Source organism: Hyaena hyaena, unplaced genomic scaffold (assembly GCF_003009895.1).
Source record: "Hyaena hyaena isolate Hyena2069 unplaced genomic scaffold, ASM300989v1 scaffold_1570, whole genome shotgun sequence".
Lineage (NCBI taxonomy): Eukaryota > Metazoa > Chordata > Mammalia > Carnivora > Hyaenidae > Hyaena > Hyaena hyaena.
The window spans coordinates 142,307-160,368 of NW_024082206.1; the positions used below are offsets into that span (position 1 = coordinate 142,307).

At 37.1% G+C, this 18,062-nt stretch overlaps 1 protein-coding gene across 1 annotated transcript in view; it reads left to right on the forward strand.

The window, feature by feature from the left end:
* Positions 1–18,062, forward strand: part of CEP290 (centrosomal protein 290) — a 95,904-nt gene that overhangs the window by 69,636 nt on the left and 8,206 nt on the right. The window contains exons 41-48 of the mRNA XM_039224240.1: positions 2,185–2,330; positions 2,688–2,843; positions 5,459–5,582; positions 9,858–9,992; positions 11,596–11,682; positions 12,913–13,077; positions 14,101–14,223; positions 15,658–15,830. Coding sequence (XP_039080171.1) covers positions 2,185–2,330; positions 2,688–2,843; positions 5,459–5,582; positions 9,858–9,992; positions 11,596–11,682; positions 12,913–13,077; positions 14,101–14,223; positions 15,658–15,830 — 1,109 coding nt within the window. The remainder of the gene's footprint in view (positions 1–2,184; positions 2,331–2,687; positions 2,844–5,458; positions 5,583–9,857; positions 9,993–11,595; positions 11,683–12,912; positions 13,078–14,100; positions 14,224–15,657; positions 15,831–18,062) is intronic.

Sequence of the window (18,062 nt, forward strand, 5' to 3'; positions counted from 1 at the left end):
GTCCCTTCTTGAAGCACGCGCTGCTCCTCGCTTTTTTGGGCGTGTAAACTCCCCGTACCGGGGGCGCAGCCGAAGTTGGTTGCACTCTTCAACCCAGGCCAGTTCCAATCTCCAAATCCCAGTCCGCACGCCCCGCTGAAATTGCCTTAGACACAGCTTCCCAGGCAACCCCCTCGGGCAATTCCAGGCCCCCTGCCGAGCTCTGGGGGCGGAGTCAGAATCGCTGCTTCCTTCTCTGGGTCGGGCTGGCGCGCATGGGCGGGGGCTTGCCCGCAGGGTGTTCTGAGCCCGAGCCCGCTGGATTGAGGAAAACTGGGTCCCTCTATGGCTCGTCACCCAAAACACGAACTCACAGGCAAATTTCCCAGTTTTTAGCTCCTTGCCTTCCCTCTCGAGTTCCAGCCAGCCAGGAGCGCGGACGCCCGGTGTCCGCGCGGCTCTTTCAGGGGCCCCAGCCGCCCGGGAGCTACAGTGGCGGCAGGTGCGCCCCTGCTCTGAAGTCCAGCCACCAGGAGTCGGCACAAAGAAGCAGTTTGTGTGCTCAGCTCCCCCCAGGACCAGTTGGCGTGAGGGGACCTGGTGTGCAGGTATTTGGCAAGTACAGTCTTTCTATGCACCGAGCGGAGGTTTTTCTGTTTCGGACTCTCTTTCCCCTCTCACTCCCCGTAGAGGGTAGAGGGGGATCGCCTCCCACCCTGGAGTCTCCGATCCCAGCCCGATTTTATCTTCCCCGGTTCTCACTCACGTTAGAAGTCTCTCTCAGTGGATTCTGCGTCCCTTTTCTCCCAATCTCTCAGGTTTTGTAAGGTTTCCAGTGGCTTCAGATCTTTTCTGTGTGATGTATGGGTGCGAGTGCAAGTACGGAGCTCCTTACTTCTCCGCCATCTTGCCCTCTTTCCCTGTTGTGGTTCATTTTTAAATAATTCCAGCCTTGTTTCCCTCAGTCTTACTTCAGAGGGTAGTGTCAGAGGATAAATGCCCAATTCCTTGCTGCAGAATTATTTACTTGTATACCATTATGCCCAAGCTAATATTTACCTTCCTGGAAGTACACAAAATTTCTTGTATATATTTCAGGGGAAAAAAAGTTAATAACTATCAAACATTTGTGGAAGTTTTTGTTTTTTTTTAAAGAATACTTGTTAGGTAAATTAAATAAATACAGTAAAAAATTGGCCAGTATCAAAGAAGATAGTTTGATAGGGCAATGTATCTTAGTTGAGCATATTTGACTTTAAACTATGGCTTTTAACTCTTTCAGCCCTGACATTGCCTTTTGTAATAAACACAGTGTTTCATAATATCCACATGAAATTTATGGTTAATAAAAACTACCTACGTGTGTAATTTCAAAAATATCACTATAAATGCCCTAGCTGAACTATAAAGGAGAAACAAAATAATTCATAAAGATAATATATTTCTACATCTCTCATATTTCAACATGAAGATATTCCGGTGTATACACTAGAAAACAGAAAACATAATGAAATAGTCTCATAGCATTAATGTGAATTCAGAGCTACAAGTGCAAACTGATGGAAGTGTATTCTATCAGCAGCTTATATGTCCCAATTGCATTACTAATGCCATTACCTATTTATCCTCCCTGCTCAGCACTTACCAGCAGCTAACACACTACAAAATATTTTTTTCTTTTTGTCTATATTTTGCTCCCTTTCTCTAATCTACCCAACCAACATAAACTGTAATTCTTTTTCTTTTATTCATTGCTTCTGTGCTTAATGCCTAGAGTGGTATGGCAGATGATTAGCTCTATATAACCATCTGTTGGATAAGATTTGAAGAGGCTGCGATGGTATTGCTATTTTGGTCAAAATTGGGTTGGTCATTTGCAGATATATATTTTTGTTAGAAGCTTGTGTTGGTCATGATCATCTTTATTAGAATCTTTACTTAAAGACTTGTAAGTCTGTTGATATTTGTCCAAACTGTTTGTCAGAATTTTACCTGTCAAATAATTGAATACAGAACCTTTAACCTGAAGGGCATTTTTGCTAGTAGATTGGGATGTCTAGAGATTCTAGACATTATATAGCAAAATGAATGTATTTACATATTTCCTGGGAAGTATTGATTTACCATTGTTCTAGTAAATTGTAATTAATAAATCTTGAAATTGAAAGCAATATTGGTAATTTTCTCCTTCATTGTTGTTTACAGAGTGCTAAAGAAGAATTAATTAGGTGGGAAGAAGGTAAAAAATGGCAAACCAAAATAGAGGGAATTAGAAACAAGTTAAAAGAGAAAGAGGGGGAAGTGCATATTCTAACAAAGCAGTTGAATACTTTGAAGGATCTTTTTGCCAAGTGAGTTTAAATTTAGCCCTAGTTAATTATTTATAAAGACTTTAATTGATCTGGAAGTTACATAGTTTTTTTGTATTTGATGGTACATATTTGATGTCATATTTGAGAAATTTCATAGTTTAAATTATAGTTTATTATCTGTGATTCACTTTATTATCTTTAAAGTATGTTTAAAATTATTTTAACAATTTATAAACGGAGTTTCCTATAATTTTGAAATAAGTTATAGCAATACAACAAGATCTAGTTTTTTTTTTTTATGTTGGTGTTGTAATTAGTAGTAAGCTTCAGTTAAATAAATTGAACAAGCAAACCAGTGAATTTTATATTTTCATAATGCTATATTGAATCCCACAGGGCTGATAAAGAGAAACTTACTTTGCAGAGGAAACTAAAAACAACTGGCATTACTGTTGATCACGTTATGGGAGTGCGAGCTTTGGAGTCAGAAAAGGAGTTGGAAGAATTGAAAAAGAGAAATCTTGACTTAGAAAATGACATATCATATATGAGGTAAGCTGTTATGTGAAAATGTGGGACCTTTTACAATGAAGAAATATTGACTGACCCAAAGAAACTGATGTAATGAATGTGTATTATTTTATTTAGGCTTGGGTTCTGTTATCTTTTCCCATGTGAATTAAGATATTCTTGTTTCTTTGTATCTCACATAATTTGGACTGTATTCTTGAATTTACGAAAATTATGTTGTGAAACTTTGGATCTTGGTTAAATTCTATGGAAAATGTAGTATTTTTGTTTTCACAGGTGCTCTAGATAGGTTCAGGCCCCAAGTTCCAACCTGCTTTCTATGGGCTGTGGTTCCAATATCAGTTTTGTTTTCAAAGCCTTTACAGTCTTTTTGGATCTGTCCTGCCTGTGCCCCTCCCCATTGGAAGTCTGGTACACTGCCTGCCTTACATCTGTTAGTTCAGGTCTTTGAGCCTTTGCTACTGTAAGATCAGATTCGTGCACACACGATACGTGCGCCCTGTAACACTCACCTTCAGGTTTCAAGCAATGTTGTGTTCAGGCCAAGAAACACTAGAGGAAAAGGAAAGGTAAATTGCTGCCTGTTTACTGATACTTCAGTTTCTGGTATACTGTCCCACTCTTTAAAATACTTACTTTTCAGAGCACCTGGGTGGCTTAGTCGGTTAAGTGTCCGACTTTTGCTTGGGTCATGATCTCGGGGTTCGTGGGTTCGAGCCCCGCGTCGGACCCTGTGCTGACAGCCAGCTCAGAGCCTGGAGCCTATTTCAGAGTCTGTGACTCCCTCTTTCTCTGACCCTCCCCTGCTCACTCTTTCTCTCTCTCTCTCTCCTAGAAATAAATAAAACATTAAAAAAAATTTAAAATAAAATACTTTTCAAAGTTCTCAAATAACTGTTCTGTGCATTTGGGAGAGACAAGATTGAGTGTGTTTACACCACTGTATCTAGAGCCAGACACCCTCCCTGCCCCCAGTGTTATTTCTCTAGCAGAGCCTTTGAAGTTGGTTTCATCATCTCTTTCCAAACTATGTGTTAGGATAAAATCACAGTCATGTAGAGCACAATAAAATCATGTCTTAACAACTAAAACTGGGGGTGCCTGGGTGGGTCAGTCAGTTAAGCGTCCAAATTCGGCTCAGGTCATGATCTCACGGTTCATGGGTTCGAGCCCCGTGTCGGGCTCTGTGCTGACAGCTAGCTCAGAGACTGGAGCCTGTTTCAGATTCTGTATCTCCCTCTCTCTGTGACCCTCCCCTGTTCATGCCGTCTCTCTCAGATATAAATAAAACATTAAAAAAAAAAACATTAAAACAAAAAACCTAAAACTGTAATTTTCTGTTTTATTCATTTCTTCTTTGATGAACTTAGATTAATTTTACAAAATTTGTTACTTCCTTTTCTAAGTGATTACAAGCAATCCAGAATCATATTAATGATCATTTTCGAAGTGCAGTACCTACCTGTCATTTGGATATGGTGGATACTTAATGTTCTTAAATTTATCATTACTTTTTTTTTTTGTCTCCATTAATCTTTAAAAATTACCATTAGTGTTTCCTTATTAATGTCTGTGTTCATGTACATATTAATGTAATGTGAACTTCTTTTAAAGGAACACACATGAGTTTCTAACCTACATTCCATTCCCTTTTTTTTCCAAGTCATTGTTTCTTACATCCTTCAGAATTTTCCTTGATGGAGAAGAAAACTGTGAAGAATTCTTTCTTTCAGCATCTATTTTGTAGTTACTGTCTGACCCTAGTAATGGCTCCTTCTCTTCCTTGTTTTTCTTGATCTAAACATGTGTTCAAAACAATGTTGAAACCCTTCTATGCTCCTTTGCAGTTTTCACAGGTTCAAATATTTTAGTTTTGAAACCTAAAACTTTTAGAGGCTTAACTTTTTTCTGATAATGTGAACCTGTGTGGGCTGAAATAATTGGAGAAGACTTAATAGAAGAGATTGAACTTGTCTTCTGTCTCAGTTCAACTGTGAATTTCTAAATTTCATGAATCAAATCTAGATATTAAAGGGAGGAAAGATGTTTCCAGAAAGCAGAACCCTAGCAGAGACATGGTGGCAGGGGTGAAGCTTTTACGTGGGTAGGGGTAGATACTTTTGTCTCAGTAAAGGTGGACTCCTGGACAATTAGGTTGAAAAGGTGTAATGGTGCCAGATTATGGAGGACTCTGTAGGCTATGCATGTGAGACTTGGAGTAACAGATTGTTACTTGGCACCACTAAGAGCCTTTTTTATATCATTGAGCTTCTTGAGAAGTATGTTATGAAATTATTATATAATGCTTTAAAAATAGTGGGTATTTTGGTTCATCTTACACAATTCCATATAAATAGATGAATGTTCTTTAAAGATGCTAATGTATTTCTGTAAATCAAAGTACACTTGTTAACTCATAGTTCAAACGAGCCCTGAAGTGAACCCTCTGCAAAGGATCACTGTATAATCTAAATAGTCATGTCCTAATTTTTAAAAAATTTACAAGTTTTATAGAATTTAAAAATAAATACAGAGTTAACAAATACATTATATATTTTCTTATCTGTGTTTTAATACAGTAAAGCTGTGGAAAGTTGACATTTGAATAATAAAGAGTCTTGTTTTTTTTATCAAAGGACCCGCCAAGCTCTTCCTCGAGATTCTGTCATAGAAGATTTACATTTACAAAATAGATACCTCCAAGAAAAACTTCATGTTTTAGAAAAACAGTTGTCAAAGGATGCATATTCTGGACCTTCAGTAAGCGTACATCTTTTTGTTTTTCTGCTTTTAAAGTTTAACAGTGATACAAACTTCTACCTTTATCTGGCCGAAAACATTAAGCTTCTTCTTCTTAATGCACTAAATCCAACTTTTATTTTTGCCAGGTAGTGATGTATGTTAACTTCTTTAATCCTTCTTAAGAATCTTAAGATTCTTCTGTTTTGCATAAAACTTTATTACAAATGGTTTCCAGAGGTTTTAAAGAAGTTATTTTGAGTTTTGCTGTGGCAAGAAGATACAGTTAGGTAAATTAGAAAAATATAGCATTGTTTCCATTCAAACATGTGATATATTTCTAGTTTTCCTTTATAAAAAAAATCATTAATAGAATTGTTTGTTATATCTTCCTTTAAAACAATGGTGTGTATATTTTTGTTATTTTTTTCTCTTTTCATGTTTCTTCTCTTCCTTCTGCTTCAAGCAGAATCTGTTATGTGACACAACTACACTTTCCACCCTTTCCACCCTTGCTACCAGTGTTAATAAATACAGGCATAATATTTATCACAAAAAGAGCACTTTCCACAAGAACCAAAAAAACAAAAAACAAACAAACAAAAAAAAATGTAACAGTGTTCAGAATTAAAATGGGGAAGGGAGTAGATGCCAGTAACAACTTATATCATCAGGTACCTAAAAATACTCTGTGGTGTTACAGAAATGAAGAAAGACACACAACAGAAGATCTTGTAGATTCTGCAGAGTTAAATAAACCTGAGGCAAGACCACAAAATAAACCAAATCTGTTTAGGTCAACTAACGTTACCTTGGCAGGCATTAAGTCCAATTTTGAAAATGAACCAGATCCTGAAATTGAGAAAATTAATGAGGACTGTTGTGAAAATAATAAACAGGAACATAAAAACCAGGAAGAGAATGAGCTAGGCAAGAATGATAAAGGAAAGGGACACATACCTGAAGATGTGAGTCACCACAATGACATGGATCCAGAAGGATCTGCCGGGAAGATGGTGATTGTGCCACAGGTGCTGCTGCGCTGACTCAGTGTGCTGACGAGGAAGCATAGGCAAATTCTGAAGGTGATGCACCAGTCCAGCCACAAAATGAAGGGTCCCAGGTTTGAGTACATGGCAGTCCTGTGTTTGTTCCTTATAGCAAGTGGTAAACATATATGGTGCAAATGGAAATAAATTGTGTAGGGTTTGTGAAAAAATATTAACTATTCATGAAATGTGTCCTAAGTTCTAATTGATGAGTTCCTATAAAATTAAAGGTTATCCATTTCTTAATTGATTTTACGTTATTTTTTTCTTAACTGATTTTAGTACTCACTGTTTTACCACTGGTAGTTACTTAAAAAGTATTAGATAAGAGGATAACAAAAACCAGGCTCTTTAGAGGTGTTCATTTTGCCTTAGAAATTTCTAATTCAAGATGCTCTAAAATCTCATCACAAACTTTGATTACAGTGAATAATATCAGTAAAAATGTGTTATGATACTGGTCATCTTTTTGCCACGTATTTTTTAACAGTTACTTTTTTATAATGAATAAAAGGAGTTTGCATGTGTTGCTGTCTATGTTATATTAGGCTCTGTGCCGAGGTATTATTTTCACATATTTGCAGAGTATTGTTTCTGTTCTACATGGGAAGCCTGGAGCATGAGCAACATCTCTAGTTATGCAAAACCAGGATCTAAACACAGGTCTAACTGTACGGTTTATGATCTCTCCATGTGAACACTACTTTTGATCAGTTTACAGTGAAGTACAGACTAACACATGTTTGTCTCCACTTGAAATCACATAGAATTTATCTTCATTTTTTCCTTATCCTTTCCACCTAGATATTCTAGTCACCTAGGTTCTAAAAACAACAGTAGAAACAAACATTTAAATGACAAGAGAAAATGGTGGGTCCCTGGGTGGTTCAGTGGGTTAAGCTTTCAACTCTTGATGTCTGCTCAGGTTGTGATCTCACGATTTGTGGGATCAAGCTCCACGTCAGGAACCATGCTAACAGTACGGAACCTGCTTGGGATTCTCTCTTTCCTTTCTTTCTGCCCCACCCCCCACTCACTCTCTCAAAATAAACATTAAAAAATTAAAATAAAGGTTAAGAAAACATGAATGAAAGTCACTTAATTCTTATGTCATATCTTTATCCAAATTCATAATGCTTCTCTTTTTCCCTTGATAATAAGTAACTGAAAAATTGAGGCTTCCACTGTGTGTGTCTTTAATTCCCATCCACTAAGAATTTGGTTTCCAGCACTGTATCCCTTTCAACAGGATTCCTCTTCCATAAAAGAATTGTAAATCTCATAAAATTCATTATGCAAGAATTTTATTTATATTATCTTTACAGAATAGAGTTTCATTAAAATTTGTTTTCCAGAAATTTAGAGAATTTCAACTAATACTTTTTTTTGAGAATTATGGGGAAAAATGATCCGTATGTACTTACATAATTACATCCATGTTTTAGTGGGGAGAATGTATTAAAAAAAAAAATCCTCATGTGAGATCATCAGATAGAATTACTCTCTTCTGTGCTTGATTCTTATAAATGTTATGTCTATCAATCAGTGGTACCCATAAGTGTTTATCATTTGTTAGATCACTACCACAGACAGAAGAGATGAAGTGAAGGTGACAGAAAAGCTCAGGGACAGGGCATTCACTACAGATTTCCATGTCTGAAGAGGCCTTAAAAATTACCCCATCTTGTGCCTTCATTTGTAAGATGCAAAAATTGAGGACCTTGCAGGTGGCATGCTTTGCCTAGTTTTAACCTAAGAGTAGCAAAATCAGAATGGATACTTGGGTTATTTGACAGAGAGTGAGGATAAGCACAGACATATTCCTGTGGTACAGACATTAACAAATATGTCTTTTGCACACAAGAAATGAACACACATTCCTTTGTACAGAGAAGTCAGGTGGACACATGCAATGTTTCTGTTAGTGTTCTGTGCCCTCAGATCAGAATCAAATAGCCTAGAATTTCTTTACTTTTCTATATTCTATATTTTGATGTCTTTAATTTCTTTTGTTTTTATTACCCAAGGGTAAATATACCAGAATGTGAAGTATTTAACCTACTGCTAATTAAAAAGATGTTATAGAACCATGTATAATGGACATATTTTTATAAGATTGCATTTTTTAAACTATAATGTCTGTGGAGTTATTGACTTGATCGTCTATCAAGCCAATAGAGAAAGGGACTGAGGAGGAAAAACTAAAGCTATGATGAGCATTTGCACAACATTGTTTCGTATGATGCTCATAAAAAGCATAGGAAGTGGGCAGTATTCTACCCCCTTTATAGAAAAAAGTAATCAAGCACATATTTCTCTTTCAAATAACCTGTAGTTTAGAATGAGAAGTAAGAATGAACATATATAATAACCCAAGGTGGATTCGTGCCAAGAGAAATACAATGTAGTGTTATTGGATTTCAGAGGAGGGAGTGATCACTTTCACTCAAGGAATGAAGAAGAGTTTTATGGAAGAGGGAAGAATTAAGGCACTTCTTTTTGGAGGTTCATGTGTTAGTTTGCTAGGGCTGTTGTAACAAAGCACCACAGATTTGGTGGCATAACAAATTTATTCTCACAGTTCTAGAAGCCTTTAGTCCCAAACCAAGGTATTGGCAGGGTTGATGACTTTTTTAACCTGTGAGGGAAAAATCTGTCCCAGGCCCTTTGCATTGGCTTGTAGATGGCCAGTTTTGCCCTGTCTCTTTACATTATCTCCCTTCTATGCATATCTCTGTGTTCAAATTTCCCTTTTTCATAAGAACATACTCCTACTGGGTTAAGGCCCACCCTAATAACCTTAACTTGAGTACCTCTGAAAAAGTCCTATATCCAAACAGGGTCATATTCTGACGTACTGGGATTAGGATTTCAACATATGAATTTGGGGGTGGGGGTAGGATTTACGGCATAGTGTAAACCATAACAAATAATAGTCATATTTTACTTTTGGACTGGAAAAATTAGCACAAATTAGTTTAGTCTTAGCGTATACATGGAGACATTATATATGTGGACATTTTTAAGACATACTTCACTTTGCTTTTTATATTAAACTGTATTACCTTTTCTCCTGTAATTTATATATTCTAACTTCTTTATCTGGGGTCATTTTTTTAGAGTTCTTTAATTTTCCATATTTTTTGAGGAAGAATGTTCCCTTTTAGCTAGTGTTTTCTTATCCAGTATGTCTTATATAACTATATTATTGAAACTTAAAAGTATTCCTAACTTTATTTTCCTGAAGACTTCAGGAATAGAGTCAGATGAACACTGTCAAAGAGAACAGGAGCTTCAGAGGGAGAACTTGAAGTTGTCATCTGAAAATATTGAACTAAAGTTTCAGCTTGAACAAGCAAATAAAGATTTGCCAAGATTAAAGGTAAATTTAATGTTCTTTAATTAAGAAATCTAAGGCCTGAAAACCTTTTCTCCCTCTTCATATTAGTCTATGAAGATGCCAGAAACTCAGATTCATAAAATACTGTGGTCGTGTCAAATTTTCTACATTTGTTCATGCAGCAGTTATTTATTGAAAGCCTACTTTGTTGTCAGGTACTCTTCTAGGTCCTGGGAAACAGCAATCAAAACATTTCTTGCAGTCATAGAATTTATATTCTAGTGGGAAAGGCTGACAATAAATAAGTAAATGGCGGTATGTCCATTGATGTTAAGTTGATGTTAAGTGGTAAGGACAAATGCATGGTTGATATGAAAGGTGTGAGGGTATGTGTGTGGGGGGGTGGGTTGAGAGTGTATGGAATTGCTATTTAAATTAGGGTAATAGGAGAAGGCTTTCTTAATAAAATGATATTTTATCAGAGAGCTAGGGGAGAGGTTAGGAAGTGGGTCATACAGATACTGGAGAGTTCCATACAACAGAAATAGCAAGTTCAAAGCCCTGAGGCAAGTGGATGGTTGGTATATTTCAATAACAATTATCACTCTTAATTAGGATATTTCTTTATAAAATTAAGTCTTTAACTTTAAAAAAATTAGGATAATTATCTCTCTTAGGAATTTCGCAATTTTTTTTTTTTTTTTTTTATGTTTTATTTATTTCTAGGAGAGAGAGAGACAGTATGAGCAGGGGAGGGTCAGAGAGAGAGGGAGTGACAGACTCTGAAACAGGCTCCAGGCTCTGAGCTGGCAGTCAGCACAGAGCCCGACGCGGGGCTCGAACCCACGAACCACGAGATCATGACCTGAGCGAAAGTCGGACGCTTAACCGACTAAGCCACCCGGGCGCCCCTCTCTTAGGAATTTCATTGTGATGTTTATAAGATGTTTATTTTTGGTTTTCCAAATCTCATCCTATTTATGGGAATCTTTTTATCTTTTTGCTGGCTAATTGTTTCCGTTCTGTTTTCTAACCTAGAATATTAGCAATCTATTAATTCCACTGTAATGATATAATTATGTCCCGCTTCTAGAACATTCTGATTTTTACATTATTAGAACCGATACTATTAGTTCGGCTGTCCGTTTCTCTCTACCATCTGGATAAAGAACTATTTATGTCATTTTTGGGGTGGTTAAAATCAGAGTTCTAAAGCTCAAAGGGTGCCTGGTTAGGCGTCCAACTCTTGATTTTGGCTCAGGTCATGATCTCACGTTTGTGAGTTCAACTGCACTGACTACGGGGAGCCTGCTTGGGATTTCTCTCCTCCTCTCTCTGCCCTTCCTCTCTTGTACACATATGTACACACACACACTCTCTCTCTCAAATCATTTACAAAAAGTAATCTATATTTATATAAAGGCAGTAATGTGGAAAATATTTCTTGAAATTTATATATAAAATATTCTTGTGTTAATAGCCTTCAACATATGTGTTAGTTCAAAGTTCTTATTGCTGTAGAGACCTTCTTGTTCAGTTTGGCTATATAGTTGAAGAGAATAATACCTCAAATGAATTCTTTGCCTTTCCTTTTCAGTGGCTGTAACTATGTTAATAAACTGTTGTGTTTGCTTTAATCTTTCAGAATCAAGTAAGAGATTTGAAGGAAATGTGTGAATTTCTTAAGAAAGAAAAAGCAGAAGTTGAGCGGAAACTTGGCCGTGTTAGAGGGGTGAGTGTGTGAGAATATGCCATATATTTGTGTTGATTTCAGCGGTAATAAGCTGGAAATGAAAAAATCACCTGTCACACGTAACAAGCATTTTATTTCAACGGTACACATGTCATCTTTTTTCATTGCATTTCCCTTCACACCTTGAGAACATTTAACTTCTAGGAATCTTCCTTCTGTTCATTATGGTAACTACTCACAACTTCTTAGTCCAATTCTAACGTTTTGTAACTATATATTATGATTTCCATGGCAACTTCTTAGTATAATGCTCTGTAAATATGTTTCCCAGGTTTTTTATTCTTGTGTTTTTCTTCTCATGTTATTTTGTATTCATTTTTTACAATGAATAAATGCTGCTTATGAGGCCCAGGCCAAAGATTTAAACCCCTGTTGTTTTCACGTTAGCAAGGGGTACAAATGGACGCAATGGCACCTGCTTCAGGTTCTGTCTCCTTCTCCCTCTGCCCTTCCCCTGCTTACACGCTGCCTCTCTCTTTCTGTCTCAAAAATAAACATTAAATTTTTTTAAACTAGGTTAACTTGATTTTTAAGTTAATTATGAAAATATAAAAATTATATGAGGTTATTCATTGTATAGTGTGAATACTGAATAAAATGCAAAAAAAGTAAGCAGATTATTTTACTCAACTATTAAACTATTTTATTTTAAAGCATTAGAAGTTAAACTTCTTAATTGGTGACCTATCTTTACTGATAACTCTACACTAGGTTTTTTTTAACTTCAAATGTCTCTTGTATTTATATTGGACAAAAACTGAATTTCTAATCAGTGGCTATTGTTAGAAAATCACCTCTGTTCTGCAATTCAAATTTGGTAACTCATGAGCTCACAACTTTTCTTTTGTGGGTTTTTTTCATATAAAGGAAATTCTGGTAAACTAGAAAGAATATTAGCTAAATTGTATATTTAGGTTCTTAGCCTTATTCATTTGGAACATACATCAAATTTAGAGTATTTAAGCTGTTACTCATTAGCTACGTGACTAGGAATATCAAATTCTATGAGTCTAGATTTGCTTGTTTATTATTATAAAGACATAATAACTCCTATTGCATAGGAATTATAACTGTAATGATGAATACAAGTTTTGGCTTCAAATGTTAGGAATCAGCAATGAGTATAATGAGCCTGTTATGTTGTTGGTGTTTTATATTATGCTCTCTCAGATATTTAATTAAATACAAAGTTAATGTATTCTTTTGTAGTCTGGTAGAAGTGGAAAGACAATTCCAGAACTAGAAAAAACCATTGGTTTAATGAAAAAAGTAGTTGAAAAAGTCCAAAGGGAAAATGAACAGTTGAAAAAAGCATCAGGAATACTGACCAGTGAAAAAATGGCTAATATGGAGCTGGAAAATGAAAAATTGAAGGTAATTTTTTTAAATATAATTTCTTATCAAATTGGCTAACATTCTGTGAATACAGTACGCTCTTGGTTTTGGGGTAGGTTCCCATGATTCATTGCTTACATATACTACCCAGTGCTCATCCCCACAAATACCTTCCTCAATGCCCATCACCCATTTTCCCCTCTCCCCTTCCTCCCCTCACCCATCAACACTCAGTTCTTCCTCTGTATTCAAGAGTCTCTTATGGTTTACCTCCCTCCCTCCATGTTTGTAACTATTTTTTCCCCTTCCCTTCCCCCATGGACTTCAGTTAAGTTTCTCAATGTTATCATTTGCATAGAATGTTTTCACCATTGTAATTTCCTTTTTTTTTTTTTTTTTAATATTTTAATGTTTATTAATTCTTGGGAAAGAGAGAAAGAGAGCAAGCAGGGGAGGAGCAGAGAGAGAGGGAGAAACAGAATCCAAAGCAGGCTCTAGGCTCTGAACTGTCAGCACAGAGCCCATGAACAGTGAGATTGTAACCTGAGCCGAAATCAGACACCCAACTGAGTGAGCCACTCAGGTGCCCAACATAAATTTCATTTTTTTAAGGAAGATTTTTAAACAAACTCCTACTATTTAAAATGTTTTTAACAGATGCAGTAACTATTTTATATATACAGAAAAACTTGTTAGAGACAAGGCTAAGAATTAGAGTAGCTCCACTTGGTCATTTTATTATGTCAAGACCAATGGTTCTCACTCTGGCAGCATAAATACTTACTGGTGTCTATTTTCAAACATACAGATGCCGAAGCCCTGAAGCCTGACACTGATTAAGTTCTTTTGGGGTGGGTCGTAGCATAGGTGTTGTGATTTTAAATCATCAGCTCATTCTAATGTGTCGCCAAGGTTGGGAACCTTTACTCTAGATGACCTATATGAAAGGGAAAGCTTTAATTCTGTCAGAATCTCTAAAACTGCTTTGGATTAAGTCTTAGGAGTTTATAGGATTGTCTTTCATTTCTTTATTCTGATAATGTATAATATATCTTTTACTAGGCTGAATTAGAAAAACTTAAAGTTCATCTTGGACGTCAGTTGAGCATGCGCTATGAATCCAAGACCAAAGGCACAGAGAAAATTGTTGCTGAAAATGAAAGGCTTCGTAAAGAACTTAAAAAAGTATGACTTTCTTTTCTGATTATAGTTACTTTTTAATGTTAATTAAGTAATATATATTTGAAAAATTTGGCGAAAATGTCTATTCAAAGCAAAGTAGATATTAAGAGATTTAGAAATTGTATCTTTATGGCTGCCATCCTTTCACTATGAGGAACATTGAAAATAAAAAATTAATTAAGAGGCAGTATAATGTAGAGGCCATACATCTGGGAGTCAGATCCTAGCTCTGTTACTTACTGGGTGTGGAAACAAGGAGAAACTACCAGCCCCTCTCTAACGTTCAATTTCCCCTTCTATAAAGTTGGGAATAATAAATATCTTTCACAGAGCTGCTGTGGGACCAAGTGAGTTAATATTTGTGCACATGGCCTAGAACAATGATTGGTATAGAGTAAGGAATATATGAAACTGTTATGTTAAACAGTAAGATCCCTTTCTATTTAAGTTGTAAAATATATCCCTTGCCTCAGACAACTAGGTGTTGTTATTTATATGGATGATTCAGTGAAAAAACTGAACTTGAGATTTTTAAAAATAGTTACAATAGTGTCTGAATATACTGTGAGCCCAGAGTGGTAGTGTGCTTTGCATGGATGTTTACTAGTGGAAATAATTATGGTACTTACACAAAGTTTATGCTCATAGCTAGGCCTCTCGAATATTAGTGAAAACAAAACCTCTAAGTGTGCTAAGACATTAACTGTCCAATTATTCTATAAATACTACAGTGACAAATGTAAAGTAACCAAACAAAACACATTTATTTACAATTTTTTTATTTTTTATTTTTGAGAGAGAGAGTACGAGTCGGGGAGGGACTGAAAGAGAGGGGGACACAGAATGTGAAGCTGGCTCCAGGCCCCAAGCTCTCAGCCCAGAGCCTGATGTGGAGCTCAACTCAGGAAACATGAGATCATGACCTGAGCCAAAGTTGGATGCTTAATCTAGTGGGGCTATGCAGGTCCCCCAAAATGACAAATTTAAAGCAACCACTAGAGTAAAATACTTGCAAATGTATTTTTCTTTTTTTTTTAAATGTTTATTTATTGTAAGAATATACATGCATGAGTGGGGGAGGGGCAGAGGGAGAGAGATTCCCAAGCAGGCTTTGCACTGAAAGTGGAGTCAGTCTTACCAGTCGTGAACTCATGACCTGAGCCAAAATCAGGAGTTGGATGCCTAACTGACTGAGCCACCCATGTGCCCCGTAAATGTATTTTTCTAACCTGGTTTACATGATCTGTTGTTCTAATTATTTTGATCATACTGCTGTTTTAGAGTAAAGGAAACATTGGATTTTTGTTAGAATTTTAATCAGCATTTAGAGCTCTAGGTTACTTTTGTTTTCTAATTTGTGGTGGTAATTTTGAATATATTGCATCTATGAGAACAGTATTGTTTTGTCATCATGTACTAATTAGCCTTTAATAATAGGAGACTGAAGCTGCAGAGAAACTGCGGATAGCTAAGAATAATTTAGAGATATTAAATGAGAAAATGACAGTTCAACTAGAAGAGACTGGCAAGAGATTACAGTTGGCAGAAAGTAGAGGTCCACAGCTTGAAGGTGCTGATAGCAAGAGCTGGAAATCCATTGTTGTTACAAGGTAGGAACAAATAATTTATAATCTGCACAAAGTTTAATCAGTTCCAGTGCTGCCATTATTATTTCAAAAGAATAGGACACTATTCTGATTAACTTTGTTCTTTCCTGATGAATTGTTTGGTTGTTTGCTTTAACAAGATATTTTTGGCAGTGCCAGGACAGAAATTAAGTGTTTCTTCTTCTTTCAGACATTTACTGAATGTGGGTGGCAGGGGAGGGACAGAGCCGAGTTGGGGCTGAGGGTGTTGGAGCTGGATGGTTATCACGAAGCAGCTATCATCTATGAGCCTGGAACGATGGCGCCCAGATTCTTCTGGGGGCTGCTTTTCTCCAGCTACAACTCAGCTTCTGCATTATATATTATATATTTTCTACCTCAAGTTATGAGCCAGGCACAATTCAGCTGTCTTGTCACAACCTGTGGCAGACCGGATCTGGGCTGTGCTGTAATTTTGGACTTCTGTTGTGGGAAGTGTGTTCTTCAAATAGCCCTGACAGAGGAATTCAGTGGCATCTTCAGTGTCTCACTGGCCTCTGCTTTCTGGCACTAAACTCTCTCCCATCCTGTGAACCTTTCCTATATGTGTGATTCCTGCCTGTCACATAAACTGTGTAGCTGTCACAGAGGTGTTAGGAGTAAACATTCGTGTTTATTGTCACTTTCATCATGGGTAGTTCATGACTCTAATGAGTCCATAAAAGGCTTTGGTGTCATTCTCATTTCCAATCTTAAGTAGATGCTTCCAGAACTATAGAAGCCAGAAACCAATGAGATCCTACCCATGTGTTCCCATTGAGTTCATCCTGTATGAACTTGTGTACTTTACATCGGCTGGTCCCATTTCAAAAGGCAAACTCATGTTTTTTTTTAATTTTTTAAATGTTTATTTACTTTTGCCAAAGAGAGTGCAAGCGGGGGAGGGGCAGAGGGAGACACAGGGAGACACAGTAGCTGAAACACGCTCCAAGACACAGGGGTCGAACTCCAAACGGCAAGATCATGATGTTCAACCAACTGAGCCATGCAGGCACCCCAAGGTAAACTTGTCTTCATCTTACCATATTCATAGAGTTCTTTATGTCCACACATCTCCAGTTTCCCCTTAAGTGTCTACCTTTAGTTTAGAGGGGTGGGTCGGCAGTCACCATCACTCCAAGTAGGATGGGAGCCTTAGCACTGTGAAGCCACAGCAAGTCCCTCCTAGGTCTGCCCCACTGTCTGTCCCCTGTCAACCAACACTAAGGAGACAGGTCATGCAGGCAGGTTAGAGGGCAGCCCAGATGGCCAGGCAGGACCTAGAGAAGCATCCTTGGTTCCTAACACAATATAGAGAGTGCTCAGAATCCCCTCTCCCCCTCCCGCCTGAGCTCTCTTAACTCTGTTAGAGGGCCAGTATGAGGGTAAAAGGAAATTGTGGGTGATATTATTGGGGAAAAGGGGTCTCTTTGGTCTGCCTGGACCCCAACTGAGGTGCTCAACCAGCAATTCTTCTCAGTTGATTTCTTGGTTGGTCCTTTATTTCCTTCTACAATCACATGTAGACTCAGAAGGAATTTTGAGTTACTTTGAGATTTTTTCAGCAGACAGTATGCTCAGTGCGTACTACATGCCAGACTCTCTGCCTCACGTTAGGTATGTCTCTAAAAGGCTGACTTTTGTTCCAGTGGAGCCAGGTTGTTTCCATGGCTTTAGAAATACCTAATTCTCACTGTGACCTTAAATAAATTACATCTCTTCTGTGAGTTCAAGTGTTGTTATTTTTTAATCTATAGAGATAATCGTCCCTGTCATTCCTTTTCTAAAGAGGGCTCTGTGAAGCTTCAGAAAAGATTAGGGTTTATAAGCATTTGAGAGGGATGATATTTAACCATATTGAAGATGACTTTGCCTTTTACGTAATTTGTGCTTTTAATCTGTGCACTGTATATAGGTAAGTGACTATAGGGTAGCCCTTCAGTAAAGTTATGTAAATCCTGTAGAATCCACCTGACAGAGTTAAAGCTAATTCTATCTGATCCTTGACCTCAAGAACCTCCCTAAATCCAAAAAAATAAAAAATAAATTACTTACTAAGATCTGCAGCTGGGATTATACACCCACCTCAGTAAAGCATCTACAGAGGTCTTCTGGGACCCATGACACATTAGATCTCTCTCATGCCTGCAGTCTTCACAGATGCTCTATTTACTCAACAGACCAATGATATCTGTTGTTACCAGGCCTTATACTGAG